This window comes from Ochotona curzoniae, unplaced genomic scaffold (assembly GCF_017591425.1).
Source record: "Ochotona curzoniae isolate NIBS_2020 unplaced genomic scaffold, NIBS_Ocur_1.0 contig_46, whole genome shotgun sequence".
Classification (NCBI taxonomy): domain Eukaryota; kingdom Metazoa; phylum Chordata; class Mammalia; order Lagomorpha; family Ochotonidae; genus Ochotona; species Ochotona curzoniae.
Window position 1 is genome coordinate 3,282,477 of NW_024466340.1, and position 19,422 is coordinate 3,301,898.

The window sequence follows — 19,422 nt, forward strand, 5'->3', positions numbered from 1 at the left end:
CCCAGGCTAGGCTCCCAGGGGCAGAGTTTCAGCAGCAGGTATCTCTAAATGTGCCTGCCCCAGAGCTCTTGCCTCAACATCCACACAGCAGCAGGGAGCAGGGCCTTCCAGAACCCACCAGGGATAAGGTTGCTAGGGGTTGTGCAGACTGGGGTAGTTAAACCTTAAGAACTAATATTCAAAGAGTAACCTGATGCAGATTCTGGGTCAAGTCTCCTGTCCTCGCAGAACCAGGGAAGTATGCAGAGCAGCAGCCTCTGGGCAGGGAGCATGGGGGAGCAGGTGGGTGGGCTGCTCTTATGTATCACACCCTGAGCTAGCTCTGGCTGCAGAGGCCGCCACGGTGCCTCCCACTTTAGCACATCCCAGCGTGCGCGTGTCTCTGCTGGTGTTTGGACTCCACGGCATACCTTGCACCTGACTCTTGGAAACTGAGGCTGGAGGGGCTTCCCCTGAGAGCCGGGGGTGAGAATGAGGTAACCTTTACAACCCTCCTCTTCCCAGCACACACATACACACACACCCAGGCACCTTTTGCCCAATTCCCAGGAAGGAGCTGCGGAGTCTGTTTCCAAATAGAGATTCCGGTGGTCCAGTCTGCCACTTCCCAGCCCCTGTGGCCTCCCAGGCTGAGCCTGCAACCTCATAACCGCCTTCCAGGAGGCCCAGGCCTGCAGGCTTCCACTTGGAGTTGGTGGTAAAAAGAAAATAATAATCATAAAAGAGATCAATAAAAAAAGGAGGAGGCTCAACACTGACTAGGTTATGAGCTCAGGACACCGTGGAACCCACAGTGATGCGTGGGTGGTGGCTGACCCCCAGGCCAACTCTCTCTGTATGCCTCCCCCCCGCCCCCACACAGTGCTTTCCACAGTGACACAGAGACCAACACAAGCACACACACATCAACAAGAGGCTGTGTATATTCAGGACTCACAGGTGTTTTCGCAGAAAAAAAAAAAAAAACAAGGGCAAGAATACTTTAAAAACATGCAGAAAGCAGAACAAGAGGTGAGCCAGTTTCGATGCAAACATTTTTGGAAATCGTGCAGACAAGAGGATTTCAAAAAGTTCCTGGAAATGCGAAGTATGAATTTTAAAAAAGGTTTTCTTCTGAGCAGACTTGCCGTTTTGCTCCAGGTTCCGTGTACTCGATAATGATACCTGCACATATGCACACACACACACACACACACACACACACACACAACACATCTACCAGTACAGAGACACAGAGTCCCTGCTCAGAGGACACCTGGTCATATAGAAAAACTGCAGGACAATGTCACATTCAGCCATCAAATGAGGAGTCCACAAGATGGGGACTGGGAAGGGAACAGTGAGACCCCCTTTGGTCGGCTCCTGAGTCCTGGGTACTTTATGGAGATTCACAGGGAGGCTATTGGGGAGCTGGGCTAGGTAGGAAGTCTAGGAGTCACCCCAAACACTGGGTCAGGTAGCTGTCTGCTAGCATGGAGACGCACGACTGGGAGTGCACAAGATGCAGCAGCCTCAGAGCAGGGTAGGGGTAGAAAAGCTCTGCCCCAGAAGAAGGTAGCCAAAGGAAGCAGGTGAAAGAGTAGGGGTCCCTTGCTCTCCAGGTTTGAGTCTCAGAGTCCCCACATCCCACCCATAAGAAGTCTTGCTTGGATAGCCCGTGTTTCCCTTGACACAGTGTGATCCTGGCAAACACAGAGTGCAAGAGGAGGAGGCTAGGAAACCGGGGAGTGAGTGAGGGGCTTGGTCAGAGAGGTTGCAGAACTGGCTCCAGCATCATCAGCTTCTCCAGGACCCTGGAAGGTCTACTACAGTCCTGTGATGCCCCCCACCCTCACCCCACTGGGGTCTGGAGGCAGCAAGACTGGTTGCATTGGCCCCAGGAAGTACAGCAAAGAACAGGCAAGGACCAGGCTGGGAGTTCTGTCCATCAGGAGAAAGGGGTGTCTGGGGCAGGAACTTTGCTGGGGGCCAGAAGGCAAGGGAGGGCTTACTTCACTTCAGGCTTCAGCTCCTCATGCAGCCACCGTCCTCAGGTACTGGAAGAGCTGGACTTTCCTTTCAGGCACTGGAGACAAATGCAAGACCAGGAGCATGGGGCATTTCTAGCACGGGCTGTGCAACCAGGGGCCAGTCCTTACCCTCTTTAAGCACAATACTTTGTTTAAAAAGAGAGAGAGAGAGAGAGATGAGCAGCCAGACACGGCTTGTCCTTGCCATTCTCCTCCCTCCATCTCTGGGATGCCATCTGCCTCCCTTCAGGGGACAGGGTGTGCTGGCTTTGAGATGGTAAGGCACCTAGACCAGGGTCTGGGGAGCTCAACCCTAGGGGATGGAAAGGAGAACGTGAGAGCTTTCCTGTCCCAGCCTGCGACAAGCCAGACAAGGCCCACAAGCAGTTGCATTTGCAGGTCAAATGTGTTTTAAACACTTGAGGAGTGCACCTTTGTGCTTACCCAGTCCAGTCGGCTGCTTCTGCGACTCCCCTGGACTCTGGAACCAGACTGCCTGGGGTTCAAATCCCAGGAGAGTATGGTGACAGTCACAGACACCCTCCCCCATTAAAAAAAAAAACCCTCTGTGGTGAACTTGGGGGTAGAGTTGAGGAGCTCCCCTTCTTAGAGCTGTGTGTGAAGCCATTTGTGAGCCTGAGATTTCCACTTTCTCTTTGTAATTGTGTAGATACAAGTAGGATTTTTGACACATATAGGAATGCGAAATGCTGGCTGGGGTTCAGGAATAGGACCGCCGAACACTGCAGGAGAAGGAGTAGGTGGGGGCAAGACAGAGCCTGCTTGGAGCTCTTGCGGGACCTGAGGTGCCCTCATCCAGAACAAGAGGGGATTTTTGTCTTCTCTGAGCAGTTTGTAGAGGGATGACTTTGAGTACTGCAGGACAGGAAGGGCCAGTGATGGTGGGGATGGAACTGCTCTCCTCCTGCCTCCCCAGGATGGAATCTTCTCTCCCAAGGCCCTCTTACTTTCTGCTCCCTCCCTGGCTGCTGGGCAGCACCCTGGGCCCTCTCTCTTTTTGGGCTTGCTGCCTTCAGACCGAACACAGAAAATTTGGCCTGTGTGGTTGACATCCCCACGTGCCCTGCAGAGTCAAGAAGAAGACGATGCAACTCAAAAACAATGCTTTAATGTTATTTCGGTGACATCCGCAATCAGATGTTTTTTTCCCCTCTAATTGGAAAAAGCACAATCCCTGCGCCCACCCCGATTCCCTAAGACCTTGGAGACAGCAATGCCAGTTTTCTTCCATTTAGGAGAACTTAGCTCCAGGCCTTGGATTGAGTTGAGGAAATGGCTCCCAGAGGGGTGGGAGTGGGACTGGGGGGCTTACGTACCGGCCCCCCTGCTGGGATGTTTCAACTTGGGGAAGGAGAACTTGTTCCACTAAATTCTGTGTACCCTTCTCTGGGATCCATGCCGAGAGCTCAACGAGGAAAACGGGGGCATTTGCTCAAAACCAGAGCCTACCCCATGCTAAGCCCACATTTTCTGTTTTAGCAAATCCATGTTCTGCGAAAGCCAGGAGAAGGCTCGGAGAAGCTGGAAAAGCCAAGAGCACCTTCTGCACCCTAGACCCTGCCAGTAGCCGCCACTACTGGGCACAGGGTATGTGGGTCCTGTAGATGCCCTGTTGTTGAGAGCGTTCCTCCAGGAATTCTGTGGTTGCCATGGTGACAAGGACAAGGAACTTCTCCAACCAGAACCTGTCAGTTGCAGCCAGTGTTTTTTTTTTTTTTTAAACATGGAGATGAAGCACTTCTGGGGCCCCTGTTTCCCAAGTTTTCTTTTGGAACTGACCCCTAAAGACCAGAAAAACAAAATCAAGAAGTTTTAGGTGACCAGCTGGGGGACACCCGTGGCAATAACTAAAGGGGAAGAAAAATGAGAAACCATCCAAGCCACGGATGCGGTGAAGGCTTCTTCCAGTTTTATAGTCACCTGCATGGTCAGACCCTCCCTGCACCCCTTGAAGGTCGCGGCTGGGGTTTTCACTCCAGTTCCACGACTGCTCCTTTTACTCGGCTCCACCCATGGGAGTCCCGAGCCTCTTCTGATGTCTCGCAGCAAAAGCTGGAGTGAAGGATGCCACCATTAGCCCTGCAGATTAAACGAGCTCCTCCAGCATCAAGAAAAAAAGAACACTTCTGGTTCTCTGACTTGACTTGGGCTCTGGGGTTCTGGCTCCCGAGTGCCTTAGCAGGGTGATACTGGATTGATTGAGGAGACCACGAGCTGAACTTTTCAGCACCGGCAGGAGTGGGTGGCAGTGTCTCTCACCCATGCAGCTACCTCTTAGCTTTCTCTGCTGCAGGGAGTCTCGACAGATCCAACCCCCTCACCTCCACCACCAGCGTGAAATAAAGGGCTTTATGCAACTTTGGATCAAATTCTCCCCAGTGGGGATGCCCGGCTGGGTGAAGCCAGGCTGGCTGGAAAGAGGCAGGCAGCCAGAACTGGAGTCGGGAGTTTTGTCTTTGGTTTTGAATCCGGCCCTTTGAGCAAGCTTAACACGTGTGGATTTCATTTCCCTTTCTTTCTTGCTTGCTTTTCTCCCCCCCCCCCACCTCTTCACCATCCCAACCCCACCCCACCACCCCAACCCTGTGAGAGAACAAGAAAAATAGTCTGCCGTGTCGACAGCGTGACACTGTTCGGTTTGCCAAAGAAAATTTGTCTTTCCAGAGCCCTAGAAAGCGGTGGGCTCCCAAGCTTCTATCACACCCTTACACAGAGGGAGCAGGGTATCCAGACAGGCCCCCCAGCCCTATCCTGCCTGCACCCCAGACCTGCCGGCAGGAACCTGAGACGCTGTCTCGCGCAGAGTCCGAGCCTGGGGAGTTGGTGTGTGTTTTCCCACACCTTTGAGAGTTTGGGGATGGTGTAGAAGACTACGCCAAGGTTTTTCAGCAAGTGCTGGGCCACAGACAGCAAGGGAGTTCTTAGCTCCATGTAGACCATGCAGGGACAAGGTAGGGATGTGGGAAGCTCTGTGAACAGCCTGGGACATCCTCCCTCCAGATCCTTACCCTCCTTTACTGAGAACTGCCCAAACAGGGAAGGCTGGTGTGAAGTGAAGCAGGGCTCCGCGGGGCCCCAAGCGCTGCTCCAGCTTCTTCCTCACCTGGGCTTCTGACAGGACCAACATGCCCAAAGAAACAAAAAAAAAGCAACCGTATTGGGAAAGTACAGCTTGTGCCACAGCCCGCATGTAACGGGGACAATGGGCCACAGTAACCCCGGGTGGAAACATTTTGGGGGAGCTCATGGAATGGCTTCCTGCACACAGCAGGTCACAGTGGGAGAGCTAAGAAGACCTCAAGCAGGGATAGAGCGAGGTCCTGGAATAAGCCCAGCAGGGCCAGATTTCACTGGGCAAGAGGGAAAGTAGCCCCCTGAGAAGCCAGGGAATTTCTCACCCTCCCACTCACCCTCTCCCTTGCAGACTCTTGGTCATCACTGCTATTGTCCCAAAGCTCGCGAACTTTCCCAGCCTCTTCTGCAGTTCCCTCTACTTTCCCACCGCAGTAGAGGCGTCCCGGTGAAGCTGGGACACTGGCGAGAAATGGGAAGAAAGGGGTGCCTTCTTCAGGGGACCCTTTTTGGGGAGGAAAGCAATGTGATCTGGGATGGGACTTTCTTAGCCTCCTTTCCCCCTTTTGTGTCTCTCTCACACACTTTTTAAAAATAAGAATCATTTGCTCTGCTGTCCACGGTCACGTTAAAGGCCACGCAGGGATTTTGCAAAAGTAGGGAAGCGGGCCTGCGGAGCTTTAAGCTGTGAGCGGCTTTGGAACTGCGTGGGTTCTGTCTGCCGCAGCCTCTCCCTAGCTCGGAGCCCCTCACAGGGCTCGGGTCTGTTGGGGCGGGCATGGGAAGCCGCCTGTAGAATTTTTCGGGAGCTGCTCCCAGCGGTTGTAGTTGCTGCGGTGTGCTCGCATTTGCTGGGCGAGAGAAGGGCGCCAGACCAGCACAGCTCGATCTGGCTCTGATTCTTCAGTCCCCCCACACAAGCCTTGGTGCGGCCTGCCTTCGTTGCTGGCCCACCCTTGGCCTTTAGGTCTCCCGGGGCCTCTGCTCCTCGGACTGGGGCTTGGGTCAGGGATTCCCGGTCTCTCGTTCACAGCCGAGGGAGTAAGCGCCGCAGCCAACAGGGGCTCGGACTTGGGGAGAGCTAGTTACTCTGAGACTTGGGAAACGAAAATGAAGCGGCAGGGGAGCCAGCCTGGCAGACACCGGGGGCTTTGGCTTCTCCCGGCTGGAAGCAGCCTTGCAGCCTCGCTGGCCCGAGCGTCGGCAGCCGACGCTGGGAGCCGCTGCCCGCCCTCCTCGCGGGCCTGACCTTGGCTCCGGCAGCTGCCGCGGCCCCACTGCGCCTCTGCACGGCCTCAGCCGCTAAGGCCCTGCATGGACCGGGCCTGGAGCAGGGCCAGGCCTCAGCCAGTCCTCTGGGACCCGGGGTGCGCAAAAGCAGACGTCCACTCCTAAAGCCGCGGGGGGCCAGCCTGGATTCAGAAGGCTCCCTCCCGGGATCCTAGGCGGGGAACTTACCCTTCCGGAAGGCCCGGGCGCTTACTGGTTCTGTGTTGGGCAGGTCCAGCTCTCCCCCCCTCGGGGGGCACCAAGGGTAGCTACGTGGTTCGTTTTGCAATGGAACCTAGCGGGGTTTCCAGCTGCGCGCAAAAGCTTACGCACATCCATGGAGGCCCTGTGTAGAAATTCCAGCCAGTGATCAGACTACAAAGAATAGCCACGATCGATCGTGCAGAGCAAAATAATGTCTTCTCTCTCGGTGCACCCTGGCGCTAAGATATTTTTTTCTGCAGAAATCAACCTTCTCCACCCCCACGCCACCACCTACTCGCACCCCGCCCCCGCCAGGCCACTCGAAGACCACTGTCGGAATAGCCTTTCTTTTAGCCGGAAAGTTCACTGGCAGTTCTCTTCCTGCCTCCCAGTCGCTGCCTGGCTTCGCGTCAGCGATAACCCCATCAAGGCTTTGCTACAGGTCTGTAACCGGACGTGGAGTCCCCGCATCCCGGGTACAACCAGCTGGAGAAGCGCTCCAACGTATATACTCGCCCTAGCGCTGGGCATTGGGAGGAAAACAAAGCAAAACAATTTTTTCTTTCCTTTTTGCTCTTTTTCTTTCTTCCTCTCTTTCTCTCTCTTTCTTTCTTTCTTTCTTTCTTTCTTTCTTTCTTTCTTTCTTTCTTTCTTTCTTTCTTTCTCTCTTTCTCTCTTTCTCTCTTTCTCTCTTTCTCCCTCCCTTTCTTCCTCTCTTTCTGTCTCTCATACTGGAGATCTTTCAGAGAAATTAAATTCCTTTCCCAGACAGCCTGAAGACGGGCTCCAAGCCCACTGGGCCCTGAGACATCCCCAACACACGCCTGCACTCTCCTATCCTCTTTCGAAAAATCCACTTTGGCCGAGGGTTGCCACTCCCGTTTCCCCCCCCACCCCACCCCACCCCAGGGAGTGCGCAGGGGTTTGTTTATTTCTGTCTTTATTCCCCGGGGGCCACAGCGTCCAGCACAAGTAGTTGCGGAGAAGGCCGAGTAGACGATCAGGCGCAGACCAAGAGAAATGAGCCTCCCGCCGCTGCCCCTCAGCCAAGCGTGACACCACGGGCGCGTTGCGTGACTCGTGACGTCTCCGAGTCCTATAGGTGCAGCGCTAGTGAGATAGTCGGTATCGCCTGGTTGCCTCTTTATTTTATGGGGGGGTATGCCTGGTAATAAACAGTAATATTTAATTTGTCGGAGACCACAAGCCCGTTTCTAGCTGGGCGGTACGGGCTTCTCTGGACAGACGCTGAAAGAAGGCCTGGGCTAGCAGGGGTCTCTTTGGGGGGCTCTCTACCCATTTCTCCCCCTGAAGCTGCTCTCCAGAGCCGGGGCTCCACTCCTGGTTCCGAGGCGGGCTTTGTGCAGGTGAGTGTTAAACCAAAGAGGGAACGGCGGATTTTTTGTTTGTTTTGGTTTTTGGTTTTTTTTTCCCTCCGCACTTTGCACTTCGCGGGTCCAAGGTCCTGGATTCCCACCTGACCTCTCCTCTTCGTCTCTGACGGCTCCTCTTCCTCGTCTCTCCTACCCCGCCTAACTGCAGTTCGCCAACGAAATCAGTGAGCATTCTCTTGCATTTTGCGCTACTTGCAGCCAGCGATACACCTGGTCGGGATGGATCTGCCCAAGTTTGCTAGGTGGCTCCGACATCGGCAATGCAGGAACTGAGCGAATCTGGCTGGGCTAGGACTTGGGAGAGACCGGATTTGGCCTTTCGCGAGGGGCCCTCCGAATTATTTATGGGAATTAATTTTATCCACAAATCTCTGAGTATTTCAAGGGATTGGAGAGGTCTTTCTGGACTTCCCCCTCCTCCTTCCAGGAGATGTGGAGACTCCCTGCTCATCTCCATGCCATCCATATTTGCCGCAGGTTTGGACCTCAGGATTTGGGAGCCTTCAGAGGCCTCTCTCTAAGTGGGTGCTTCTGAAAGGGTGAGGTGCTTCCATACATAAAGAATCTCACATGGGCAAAAAGGTCTGTGTGGAAACAAACTTGCCAGGCGAAGGGAGCAGAAGGGGATTGGTTTTTCCCCCGGTTTGGGACAGTCACTTTGGGTTTGGTGGCCTTGGCCAGACCATGGAAAGCCAGGTCCTCCTCCAGGCACTTCTCCCTCCCTTCCTGTGTCCCTTTATCCAGATGTCGTCTTGTGGGATAACTCCCTGAACAGAACCCTCAAAGAGAACAGGATGAAGGGGGTCCCAGAGGCGAGGGCGGGAAGCAGAACTAGACTCCTGAGCTCCAGCCTGGGTTGCTCAGGCTAAGACCTTTTGGACCATGTTTAGGTATCTGGTGATGACCTTGTTTCCGCTCACCCTCTAAGCAATACATTTCAGAGAAAGGAAGGATGGGTTGAGGAACCCAATCGAAGATGAGATGAGCACCACGGCCAGTGCCCAGTGTCCTTTGGTTACTTTTATAAAACTGGGTACTGCCCTGCAGTGCACCTCCAGGTCCAGCTTGAGCCGATTGATGGGTGGGCCCATGGGTGAGGTATGGGGGCCACAGTGTTGTCTTGGCATTTGTTATTCCAGTCTTTTACTCTGGAGTTGTTGGAAGTAGGGTGATGAGTGGGGGGCGGAAGTAGGGTGATGAGTGTCAGGGCAGCTAGCGCCGACTTGGCGGCCCCGGCAGGGTCATGCATCTCTTCATCTGAGGTCAGCTTTGGAGAGATGATGTGGGTGAGGCCGGCAGAAGCTCACAGCAGATGCATGTGCATACAAGGGGTACCTTCTGTTCTCAGGACAACTGGTTTCATACCCTGCTGCCCAGGGAGAAGTTGGTCCTGTTGTTGAGGATTTCTGCAGCTTTTTTCTTCTTTTTTTTCAGCCAACACTGGTGCAAAGCAGCACAAATGGATGGGGGCTGGGGAGGAGGAGGTGGATAGAAGGGCAGTGATAGAGGGGTCTTAAATCGGAGAGTACTGTTGTGAGTTGAGTGTTTGGGAAAGCTAGTGGAATAGGTGGTGGAGGAGGGGAGGGAAGGCAGGGGAGGGAGGGAGGGAGGAAGAGAGAGAGAGAGAGCGGGGGGGGGGGAGAGAGAGAGAGAGAGAGAGAGAGAGAAGCTAGTTGGATAAGTGATTTCAGTATTTTGTAAGTATTAAGGCAACTCAGAGTCAGTGCTTCCAGCTAGCTGAGTTGGCTTGTGTTTCTCTGTCTTTGTGTGTGTGTGTGTGTGTGTGTGTGTGTGTGAGAGAGAGAGAGAGAGAGAGAGAGAGAGAGAGAGAGAGAAAGAGAGAGACAGACTTTACCTACAATTCTGGATCTTTAACCCAGAAAGCCTTGCTCAGAAAGGACTCCGGACTTATGCCCTAATCTGCTCCCTGCCTCTCAACTTTGTTTCTGCTGGGGTGCAAGGGAGGAGCCGGGGTCCTGGGATTCCGTTCTGCGGAGCTGTCTGGCGCCTGACAACTTGACTGTGCTCGGGGAGACAGCGGCGAGCGGAGGAGGTGTGTGCTGGAGGTAGACAGTCGCGCGGAGGCTGCAGCAGCGGTGGGGACTCCTTGTGCAGGCAAGCAGCGGCAACTGCTAGTAAGAGCGAGCAGCTTCCCCGCCTAAACCCAGGAGCCCACCATGCCTGCGCCCCCGCCTCGCCGCCGACTGCACTGCTAGGAGCAAGAGGGGCCGCGGTGAATGCACCGGCTTCGCGGAGCGAGGTAACCGGGCCCGCAGAAGGCTCGGGAGGGAGCCAGGGGGCTGCTCGGGGCGGCGCGCATGGCGGACTTCAGCCTTGCCTTACCGGGTGCAGAGCTGCTGCGGCTGCGGCTAGCAGAGACGTTGCGCGGCCCGGAGCTCACGTTAGGCGGCTCGGAGCTCACGTTGCGCGGCCCGGAGCTCACGTTAGGCGGCCCGGAGCTCACGTTGCGCGGCTCGGAGCCCGGGAGGCGCGGCCGCGGCCAGAGGAGCCTCGGCGGGGTCTGCAAAGACGCGCGGCCTGGTTCTGTCAAACCGCATTGCGTTCGCCTCCGCCAGCCGCGAGCTCCCCGGAACCCTGGCAAGGGTACGGGGTGGGATTACCCCTGCGGCCGGCCGGGGGTGCCTGGGAGAGCGCAGGCAGGGCTCCAGCTCTGCTTTCTTTTGTTTTGAGCGGACTGCGGGGCTCCCTTCGCAGCCCCCCTCCAGACTCCAAAGGCGCGACCAAGGGAGCTGCTTGGGAGTGGGGCCTCAAGAGTGCTCCTTCTTGGCCTGTTTCTAAGTCTCCGGCCAGGCCCAGGCAGAGGAGGGTGGGCTCTCGCCTTCTGCTTGAGGGGTAGCTAAGATTGTAGGGGACCGTCTCTCCCGAGTCCGCCTCTTCCCGGGTGTTGAGGGGAAAGAAGGGGAGGGGAGAAGAGCCCCACTTAAGAGGACAGCAAAGACTGGAAGGAGATCCGAGAGCCGGGGGGCGCACCGGGGCTGCAACCGTTGTGCAGCCTATTTCAACCCCGCAGGCTTGCAGAACCGGGCTGTGCAGGGCGCTGCGGCGACCTAGGAACGCCGATTCAACGTCAGCAGCCTGCTGATTCAAAAGGGGCCCGATTTGGTCAAGCCAGAGCCTGGGCCTGTAGTTTGAGCGTGGGCGACTCCGCTCGGCCCGGACGTTCGGCCCAGGGCTGGGATGCCGAGAACACGGCAGGGAGCGCAGCGCTGGCCGGACGCAACGGCACCGGGCGCGCCTCCCACCGAAAGGCAGCGCGGTGGCTTCTCGCTTTGTTGGGCCTACGGTTGGGGCCACTTTGTGACTTTCTAAGAGACCTTGCCTTAGTTTGGGGGCAGGGAGCGTCTTTTCATTTGGAAGAAATTTGTGCCGTCAGGGAGCCAACATGCGGGTGATTCATCTTTGGAACCCGGACTCTCCGCGGGCACACCTTCCTAGCCCTGCCTTTTTGGTTTTGCAAGAGGCGGGTTATTTCAGGCGGCGTGCCTGTTGCAGAAAAAGTTCCCTCTGGTGAAATTTCCTAAAAAGAGCTCTGATGGCCCTTCCTGTATTTTGATGAAGACGGAAAAAAAAATTCTCCAAAGGACACTCGGGTTTTGTTTTGTTTTGTTTTTGGTTCATACCCAACGGCTTCCAAAAATACCCACGCCTTATCTTTATTGGCTGTTCCAGAAGTCCAGACAAACCTGACGGGCAGTGGCTTATCGGGGGAGAGCCTGCGCAGCGGAGATGGGGGCCTGGCCTTCTCTGGTTCTGACACGGATCTTTAGCAAGAGGCCGAGCGAGCGTGCTGCTCCGGCAGTAATAGTAACCATAATAACACCTTCGGTAGCCTCCTTCCCTCCTTCCGCTGGGAGCTAGGGGTGGTGGTTGGAAGCTGGGAGGCCAAACTGCACCCTCCTGGCACTACAGCTGCGCTCTCTCTCTTTCTCTCTCTCCTTCTGTGCTTTTCGTTCTCAGAACAGAACCTTGCTCGGGCACAGGGCCCCTGGCACACCATGGCCGACTCCGACGAGGCCTTTGGCCTGGCTCACACGCCCCTGGACCCGGACTCTAAAGATCTGCCCTGCGACGCGAAACCAGAGAGCGCCCTGGGCGCCCCTAGCAAGTCGCCGTCCTCCCCGCAGGCCGCCTTCACCCAGCAGGTAAGAAGTCCCCGGGGGCCGCGGAGGCGCTTTGCTGAGACTGGCCACTGCTGCGCCGCAACCGCGGAGTCCGAACCGCTCTAACGCTCCTTCCCGTTCCTTTGCTTGAGTTCTCACTGCATTCCACCTTTCTCTGCCCTCTGTCCCCAAATGCCAGCCTGTTGTGCGACCTAGTTTATTGGGACGCTGATCCTGAGGGCTGGAGGCATTCTGGATCCCTGGAGGTTGTTAGAGACCTTTCAGCTTCGGGCCCTTCGAGATTCTCTAACCACCATCCCCGCCATCATTGCCTTTTTTTTTTTTTTTTTTTTTTTTTGCTGCCATAGGTATAGCGCTGGCCCTGTGCGCCTTATTACTGGCCGGGTCAGCGGGCGCTTCAGGCCGGCATGAGCGATGGTTTGACCTCTCTTCAGATCTTCCCTAGCCTTCGCCTCCGCCCGCCTCCTCCACGCCGCCGCCTAGACTTGCGCACGCTGCACCATTTGTCTTGAGCTCGGAGGGCCTGCCGGGCTGGGGAGCCCTCGCCGGCCCACCACGGGGTGCTCTCGCTTGGGGCTTAGGCTGGCGAGGGCCCAGGGAGCCGCGGGCTCGCCCGGCCAGAAGCTGGGACGGAGCGGAGGGTGGAGCCTGGACGAGAGCTCGGGGGCCCCCCAAACTTCGTTGTGCAGTGGGCGACTTAGAATTTTAGATGGGTGTCTTGCGGCTTGAAGCGGAGTACTTCTCACAAGACAGCATCTGGACGCAGCTAAAAGCCTTCCTTGGGCTCTCCTGGCCCTTGCTGGCTTTTTTTTTTTTTTTTTAAGCCTCTCACCACGTTCAGGATAACGTGTGTATATTCGTATACACATGCCGATATTTCGGAGACTTCCAGAAAATGTGGCTCTTAAGGAAAATCAAATCCACTTTTGGGACCGTTAGTTCTTTCCCAAGCGAAGGCTTTGTCGCTATTGTGTACCTTTTTTGTAAAACAACTTTTAGTTAACAGCGGAAATATTAAATAGTTCCAACCGTGTTGGGTAATCAAAAGTGGACCGAGCTGGCTGCCGGGAGGTTTACTCATCTAGCAACGGAGAATTAATTTTTGTTCCGGATTGTGGAAACAGGTTAATGTAAACATTGTTGCATTTAAAATTCCTCATACGATCCTATTCACACCCACCACGGTAGTGAATCAACAGGCACATCGTTGCACATCTGTTTTTATTTATTCATTTTTTTTGCGTGGATGTCTGAGTGTCTAGATGAGAATATCCCAAATGGATTTTTTTCTAAGTTGAGTTTTTTTTTTTTTTAATGTTTCTGGGTTGAAATTAGCCAATGGGTCTTGTCCCCAGACGTTCTGCAGCCTGCGGCTGCTCTGCCACCCTGCACTGCTGCTGCTAGCAAATTCAGCACCGTGGCAATGGGTGGTGATTGGGAATTTGCTTGTCCACCAGGGGAAAGAGGCTGTGGGGAACACCAAGGCGCCAGAGGCACCCTGCAGTGGGGCCAGAGGCACTGCTCACCCTTTGGGGATTGTTTAGGGAAGGCATCTCCACAGTGCCCCAGAAGCGTGTCACACAGTGGGTGACTTTTTCTCTCCTTGTTGCAGGGCATGGAAGGGATCAAGGTGTTCCTCCACGAAAGAGAGCTGTGGCTGAAATTCCATGAAGTGGGCACGGAGATGATAATCACCAAGGCGGGGAGGTGAGGCACTTGGCCAGCGGCAGGGAACCCTGGCGCACCAGCTGCTATAGGGGAGACGGTGGCTGGGGAAAGGCCACAGACGAGGGGAAGAGAGTGGGGGGATTCTGATGGGGAGAGGGTCTCCAGCTACATAGAGAAAGTCCCCAGACTGTCATCCCAGGAACTCTGCATTTCTGCCAGCTCCTGGATAAAAACAATGCCAAGTTTGTGAGGGTGAGCTCTCTGGGTGGATTTGCAAAGAGAGAAAGGAGGGCAGGGGAAGGGAGAGGCAAGCGGCACACACACACACACACACACACACACACACACACACACACACACACACACACACAGCCGAGGCTCTAAGTTGCACAGGTCCTTGACTTGATCCTGCGCCCCCACCCCCATCCCCACCCTGTCTGACCTTGGAGTGGCTCCAGCGTCCCACCCGATTGCCAAACTCAGAATTGTTGAATGTATGCGCTACCTTCTTTCACTGTTTATAGAACGCTGGCGAAGCCTTTGAAACTGAACCGGGGCTTGGGCCGGCTCTATATACAGACACCGATAAACACGGCAGCTTCGCCAAGGCATTCACCGCGGCGCTCCCCTTAGAAGCTCGCCGAAGCTTTAGCTACACACGCCGGCCTCCTGGGGGAGGGGAGGGCAGCTTGGGGGCAGCTTGGGCTCTCAGCGCCTGGGCACACCTCTCTCTCTCTTTCCTGGGTCCTGCCCGGTGGGTTTTCCACGTGGATCTGCCGCAAAGACAGGCTAGGGAAGCCAGGGAGGCCCATGCCACCGAGTGTGTGAATAGGGAGGGTGGAGCCCGCCCTCCACCGCCCCATGTTCTCAGGCCCAAGCCTCCCGCCATAAACCGACAACAGTGACATTTATTATTATTTGAAATTAAACAAAGTTGGCTCCCCTGCTCGGCCCGAAGCCCGATTCAATCAGAGAAGCGCGTTCTGTTTATACCAACGAGCTCCCGAGGTCCTCTCCCCAGTCCTGGAGTTAGGAGAGACCCCGCCGTGGCCGCCTTTCCTCCGCTCTGGAGGCCGGAGGATTTCACTATAAAAGGCCTGCGAAGCCTCCCGCGCCTCCGCCTCCGGGCGCGCTCTCCTGGCTGCGGTTAAGCTCCGAGGCCTCCCGGCGGTGGCTGGAAGGCAGAGGCTTTGATTTCTCGCTTCCGATCCAGCGCTGTGTGGAGCAGGCTCCAGCAGCTTCTTCTTGCGTCCCAGGCCCATCCCGACCTTTGCAAGGCCTGGGACCTTGCAATGTGCCATGCAGCAGAGAGGCGGCTGCACCGCCGCAGCCCCGTGGCCTTGGCTTCCTGCAGATTGGGAGTTCGGGTCCCAGCTCTGGCCCAAACTAAATCCACGCGACTTTGGCATTTCATTGCCGACGGCCAAGGAGTTTCGCCTCTCCACGGATTACTGCTAGGCGCCACAGGGAAAAGTTGTGGACATTTAAGATTAAATTCCTGCTTAGGGATCCTTGTTGGCGCACCGACCCGGTTAAGGTGCCAGCGATCAGTTTCTGCAGCCGCTTGCCCCGCACGGTTAGCTACAGAGAGCCGTTAGCTGCAGAGAAGCCAGGGCGCAGGGGGGCGCGTGATGTGCTGGCCCTGGGACGTGCACACTTGAGTGTCCACGGGACAGGTCAGTGGTTGGATAGGGTAGGAGGCCAGCTTTATAACTAAGAAGCCTCTTGCCCCAAAATCTGGGTGTCTGAGTTTACAGAGTTTATAGCAGGGGTCCCTTTTTGGGTCTCTTAGAAACAAATTTTCTGGAAGCCCAGGCCTCCTGGTTTTGGTTTTTGTCCTAGGTACCTCCAGCGGTCCCCTCCTTCCTTCATCCCTTCCTCTCTCTCCTCCCCACAATTCCGAGGGAAACCCGGAATGGATCCGAGTGGGAGCGGAGTGGGGCCAGCTTTCTCTTACACTCCGCCCCCTCCCCCAGAACTTTTTCAGGATGCTGCTGCCCTGGGCACCCCTCCCCGTCGGCCCCTTCACCTTCTCCCGCTCCTTCTCTTTCAGGCGGATGTTCCCCAGCTACAAAGTGAAGGTAACCGGCCTGAATCCTAAAACAAAATACATCCTTCTCATGGACATTGTCCCCGCAGATGACCACAGATACAAGTTTGCAGATAACAAATGGTAAGCTCCAGCAGGGCAGGTGGGGGAGGGCAGCGGGGGAAGCAGCCGCCCTCCAGGGTCCCATTGCATATGCTGTGCACCCCAGGAGGCCTGCTTGGCTCCCTCCCTTCACCTTCTGCTAATCACTTTGAGAAGGAAACTCTTCATTATGTCCCCATTTTATAGACTAGAAAGCTGAGGCTCAGAGGAAATGAGGTACCAGTATCTGTGATAGTACCGAGTGGTGGATTTCTAAAAGGGGTGTTGTTCCTGAGCGCCGGAGGTATTTCTGGAGGAGAGGGGGTAGCATAAAGCCATTTACAGTGATTTTTTTTTTTTTATGAGTGAACCTGCTTTGAACAGCCCTTTTTTATGAAACTGCAAAATCGGCCCCTGGTATTGTAGTTAACGTGGCGAAAGAGGAGAGGCCCATTCTTTGGGTGGATTGCTCTGGCGGCTGCCAATAGTGCCAGGACGGGACTGGACTGGGGAAGCCCCTTTTGAAAGCCCTTAAAGCAGATTTCAAAACTTGTGCCTCCAGACAGCCAGAGCCTGCAGAGTGTTTGTGGGTAGGAAAAACGTTTGGGAGACCCTTGGTGCTCCCTGTTGAGCAGATCAGAGCGCTGGTGCCACACACTGCTCTGGGGCACCTGGCTGGGTCGCACGGGGGCTGGGGGTGGGCACGCTGTTTTCAGGATAGTCCCAGATCAGCCTAAACAGCCCTGAACCAGCAGGTGTGCTGTGGGGCGGCTCCTGTTGGGTCCCGGCAGGGTCACATCTCTCTCGGTGTAGGTCTGTGACCGGCAAAGCCGAGCCTGCCATGCCAGGTCGCCTCTACGTGCACCCAGACTCGCCTGCCACTGGGGCACACTGGATGCGGCAGCTTGTGTCCTTCCAGAAGCTCAAGCTCACCAACAATCACCTGGACCCGTTTGGGCATGTGAGTACCAGGGCCCCTGCTCTCTCTCCTCCTTCCCACTGAGCTTAGGCCTTTCCAGGCTCCCACCTCTTTATTTGTTCCTTGCTCCATCCCCACCCTTTTAGCGTCTTTCTTCCTCTACCTCTCCAATCTAGAGGTCTTTCCTCTTTCTTTGTCTCCCTGCTTTTTCCTTTTATTTCTCTTCCTGTCTCCTTTTGCTTTCTTTTTCTGCCTGCTTCCTTCTCCTGTGCCTGAAGGCCTACAGACCTCTGCTAGCCCTCCCTTCTCTGCTCTGGGTCTGTCCTTCCTAGCCATTTGGAGACACTGCCTCATTCCTGCTGGCTGGGACTGGCTGGCTGGGGCTGGCTGCATCTGCTAGCGCCAACTCTGCTTTTATCCAGAGGGTAAAATGAGAGATGACTCAAGTTGCTTCTTTCTGGCCTGGGTGCCCCACCTGGCCCCTCAATCACATCGTCTGTGGTTGGGACAGGGAGACTGAAGCCCAGCAGGGTTCCCAGGAGGTACCTCCCTTTCCTTCCACCTCCTGCCCAACCAGACAGACACCTTTCTGGTGAGCCCTCCTTGTTCCAACAGATGGGGACTAGTCCACAGGGTAAGCTCTGGCACCCTCGCTCTTGGGCTGATCTGTTTATTCCCCTGGCTGGCTTTCTGCCTCCCCCTCACTGTACCTTAAAGAGGCAAGCTTAGACCAGGGTCCTAAAGCCAGAATTAGTTTGGCCCCCAAAGGGGGCATGCACTATGCTCTCTGTGCAGCTGTCAGGTGACCTAGAAAATGCATAGGTTTGGTTGAATTCTCAGTTGGGCATCACCCATTCCTCCCAAGGAAATCACTGAAGTTTGCAAAAAGTGTCCTCAACGCTTCTTGTTGGGAATGCTCACTGGAAAAGGACACAGGCTCCGAATACATCATGTCGGGCTCCTCCGGCCGGTTGGGGAGTATGGCCACGACCATGCAGTCTTGGTCCAGGGAAGGTCTTCAGAAAGGAATGACTTGCCCAAAGCCATACAGCTTGTATTTGGGATTAGGGGTTTCGGGCCAGGTTCCTCTGGTTCCGAGAGGGGTGATCCATTGATGGATGGACGATTGTTTCTTGCAAGAGAGGCGGCTTGGATGCACTTGGTCCCCAGTTTAAGGGGAGGGAGAGTCTGGGTGAGGATAGTTTGTGCAAACAGAACAGTGTGCTCCTGTGAAGCTTGGAGATGAAGTCCTGAACCCAGGAAATCTGGGGCGGGCTGGAGACCGCAGGACTCTTGAGTGAGGGCTTTGTGGTGTTGTGCTCTGTAGAGGGGTGGTGAAGAGGGGTCCCCAAGAGGCAGAGTGTCCACTCCCTCCCTCACTCTGCTACCAGGAGGTACAAGGGGGCTCCCCAAGGGAAAGACTTCCCCACAGTCAGTATTTTTGCTAGGGTAGAAGTAAGCCTGGAGTTGGGCAGTGTTTGATGAATACCTATTTGGCCAACACCCTTTGGTTTAAACATAAGGGAAATGAGATCGTTTAGTTCCCTGTGCGATGTTCAATATGAGCACCTCCCTCTGCATTCCCCATGTCTGCTGCTAGAATTCCCTCTAGCTTTTCTGGAGGATGCCTGGGAAAAGTGCACAGTAAAGTGCTTGGGGCTTCCTAAGAGAGTCCTTCCCAACCAGTGAATGGGCCCCCGAGGTGCTCCGAGCTGCGGCGCATTCCTAGCCCCAGCTCCGGGATTTCTGGTCCAGAGCTGCTCTGATGAAATTAGGAGCCATTAGATCGCCCTCGCACCGTTGTCTCCATACTGTCCCCAGCCGTCAAAGCAAATTTGGCTAAGCCGGGCCGATGGCCGCGCGGGGTAGGGGGCTGTGGCGGCCAGCGAGGCCCCGCTGCGTCTCTCTGTCGCCACCGCCGCCCGGGTCGGCGTCGCTATCGGTCCGAGGAGGCGGCCGGGCTTGGCCGCCCGAGATTAGAGCCTCACTGCCCTGCCCGGGTTTGCAGAGCCTGCCCCCACCCCCAACCAGGGAGCCGCTCGCCCCTCCTCCCAATACCCCCACTGCTGTCTGCGTCCCGGACGGACTCCGGGACTGGTTCGAGGGGCCTGCCCCGGGGCATCAAGGCAAACCATCCAAGACACTGAGACGGGGCTGGCTGGCCGTGCGCGCCCGGGGACGCGCAGCTGCAACGGAGGGCAGGGACCTGACCAGACGTTTTGGTAATTAGGAGCCTCCGAAGTCAGGGGTCTGGCAGCCCAAGAACCCCAGTGTGGCAGTGTCGCCGCACTTCTCTTTGAATGCTCCTGGCTGGCGAGGGGCAGGAGCCAGAGGTCCGCTTCCTCCCCTTCTAAGCATCAACCTCACCGACATCATATTTGTAATAGTAAAGGTTAGGGTTCTCCGGCGTGGAGAACAGAGGAAGAAGGGAGAACTTTCTAACCCAAAGCCGAACCTCCCCTGCAACCCCATGCCTAACTCTGGTTGGTGGTGGATCCTTCCCACCCCCCACCCCCCATCCTCTCTCTCCCTGCCTCTCTTTTCGTTCACTCCCTGGAGCCAGTCTGTTCATAAAGAGAATGGTCTTCATTGG

At 55.7% G+C, this 19,422-nt stretch overlaps 1 protein-coding gene across 1 annotated transcript in view; it reads left to right on the plus strand.

The window, feature by feature from the left end:
* Nucleotides 1-10,127: 10,127 nt before the first annotated feature.
* Nucleotides 10,128-19,422, plus strand: part of TBX5 (T-box transcription factor 5) — a 43,996-nt gene continuing 34,701 nt past the window's right edge. Inside the window, exons 1-5 of the mRNA XM_040986878.1 lie at nucleotides 10,128-10,229; nucleotides 11,948-12,132; nucleotides 13,724-13,818; nucleotides 15,833-15,952; nucleotides 16,724-16,871. Of these exons, the coding sequence (XP_040842812.1) occupies nucleotides 11,986-12,132; nucleotides 13,724-13,818; nucleotides 15,833-15,952; nucleotides 16,724-16,871 (510 nt within the window). The 5' untranslated portion in view covers nucleotides 10,128-10,229; nucleotides 11,948-11,985. The remainder of the gene's footprint in view (nucleotides 10,230-11,947; nucleotides 12,133-13,723; nucleotides 13,819-15,832; nucleotides 15,953-16,723; nucleotides 16,872-19,422) is intronic.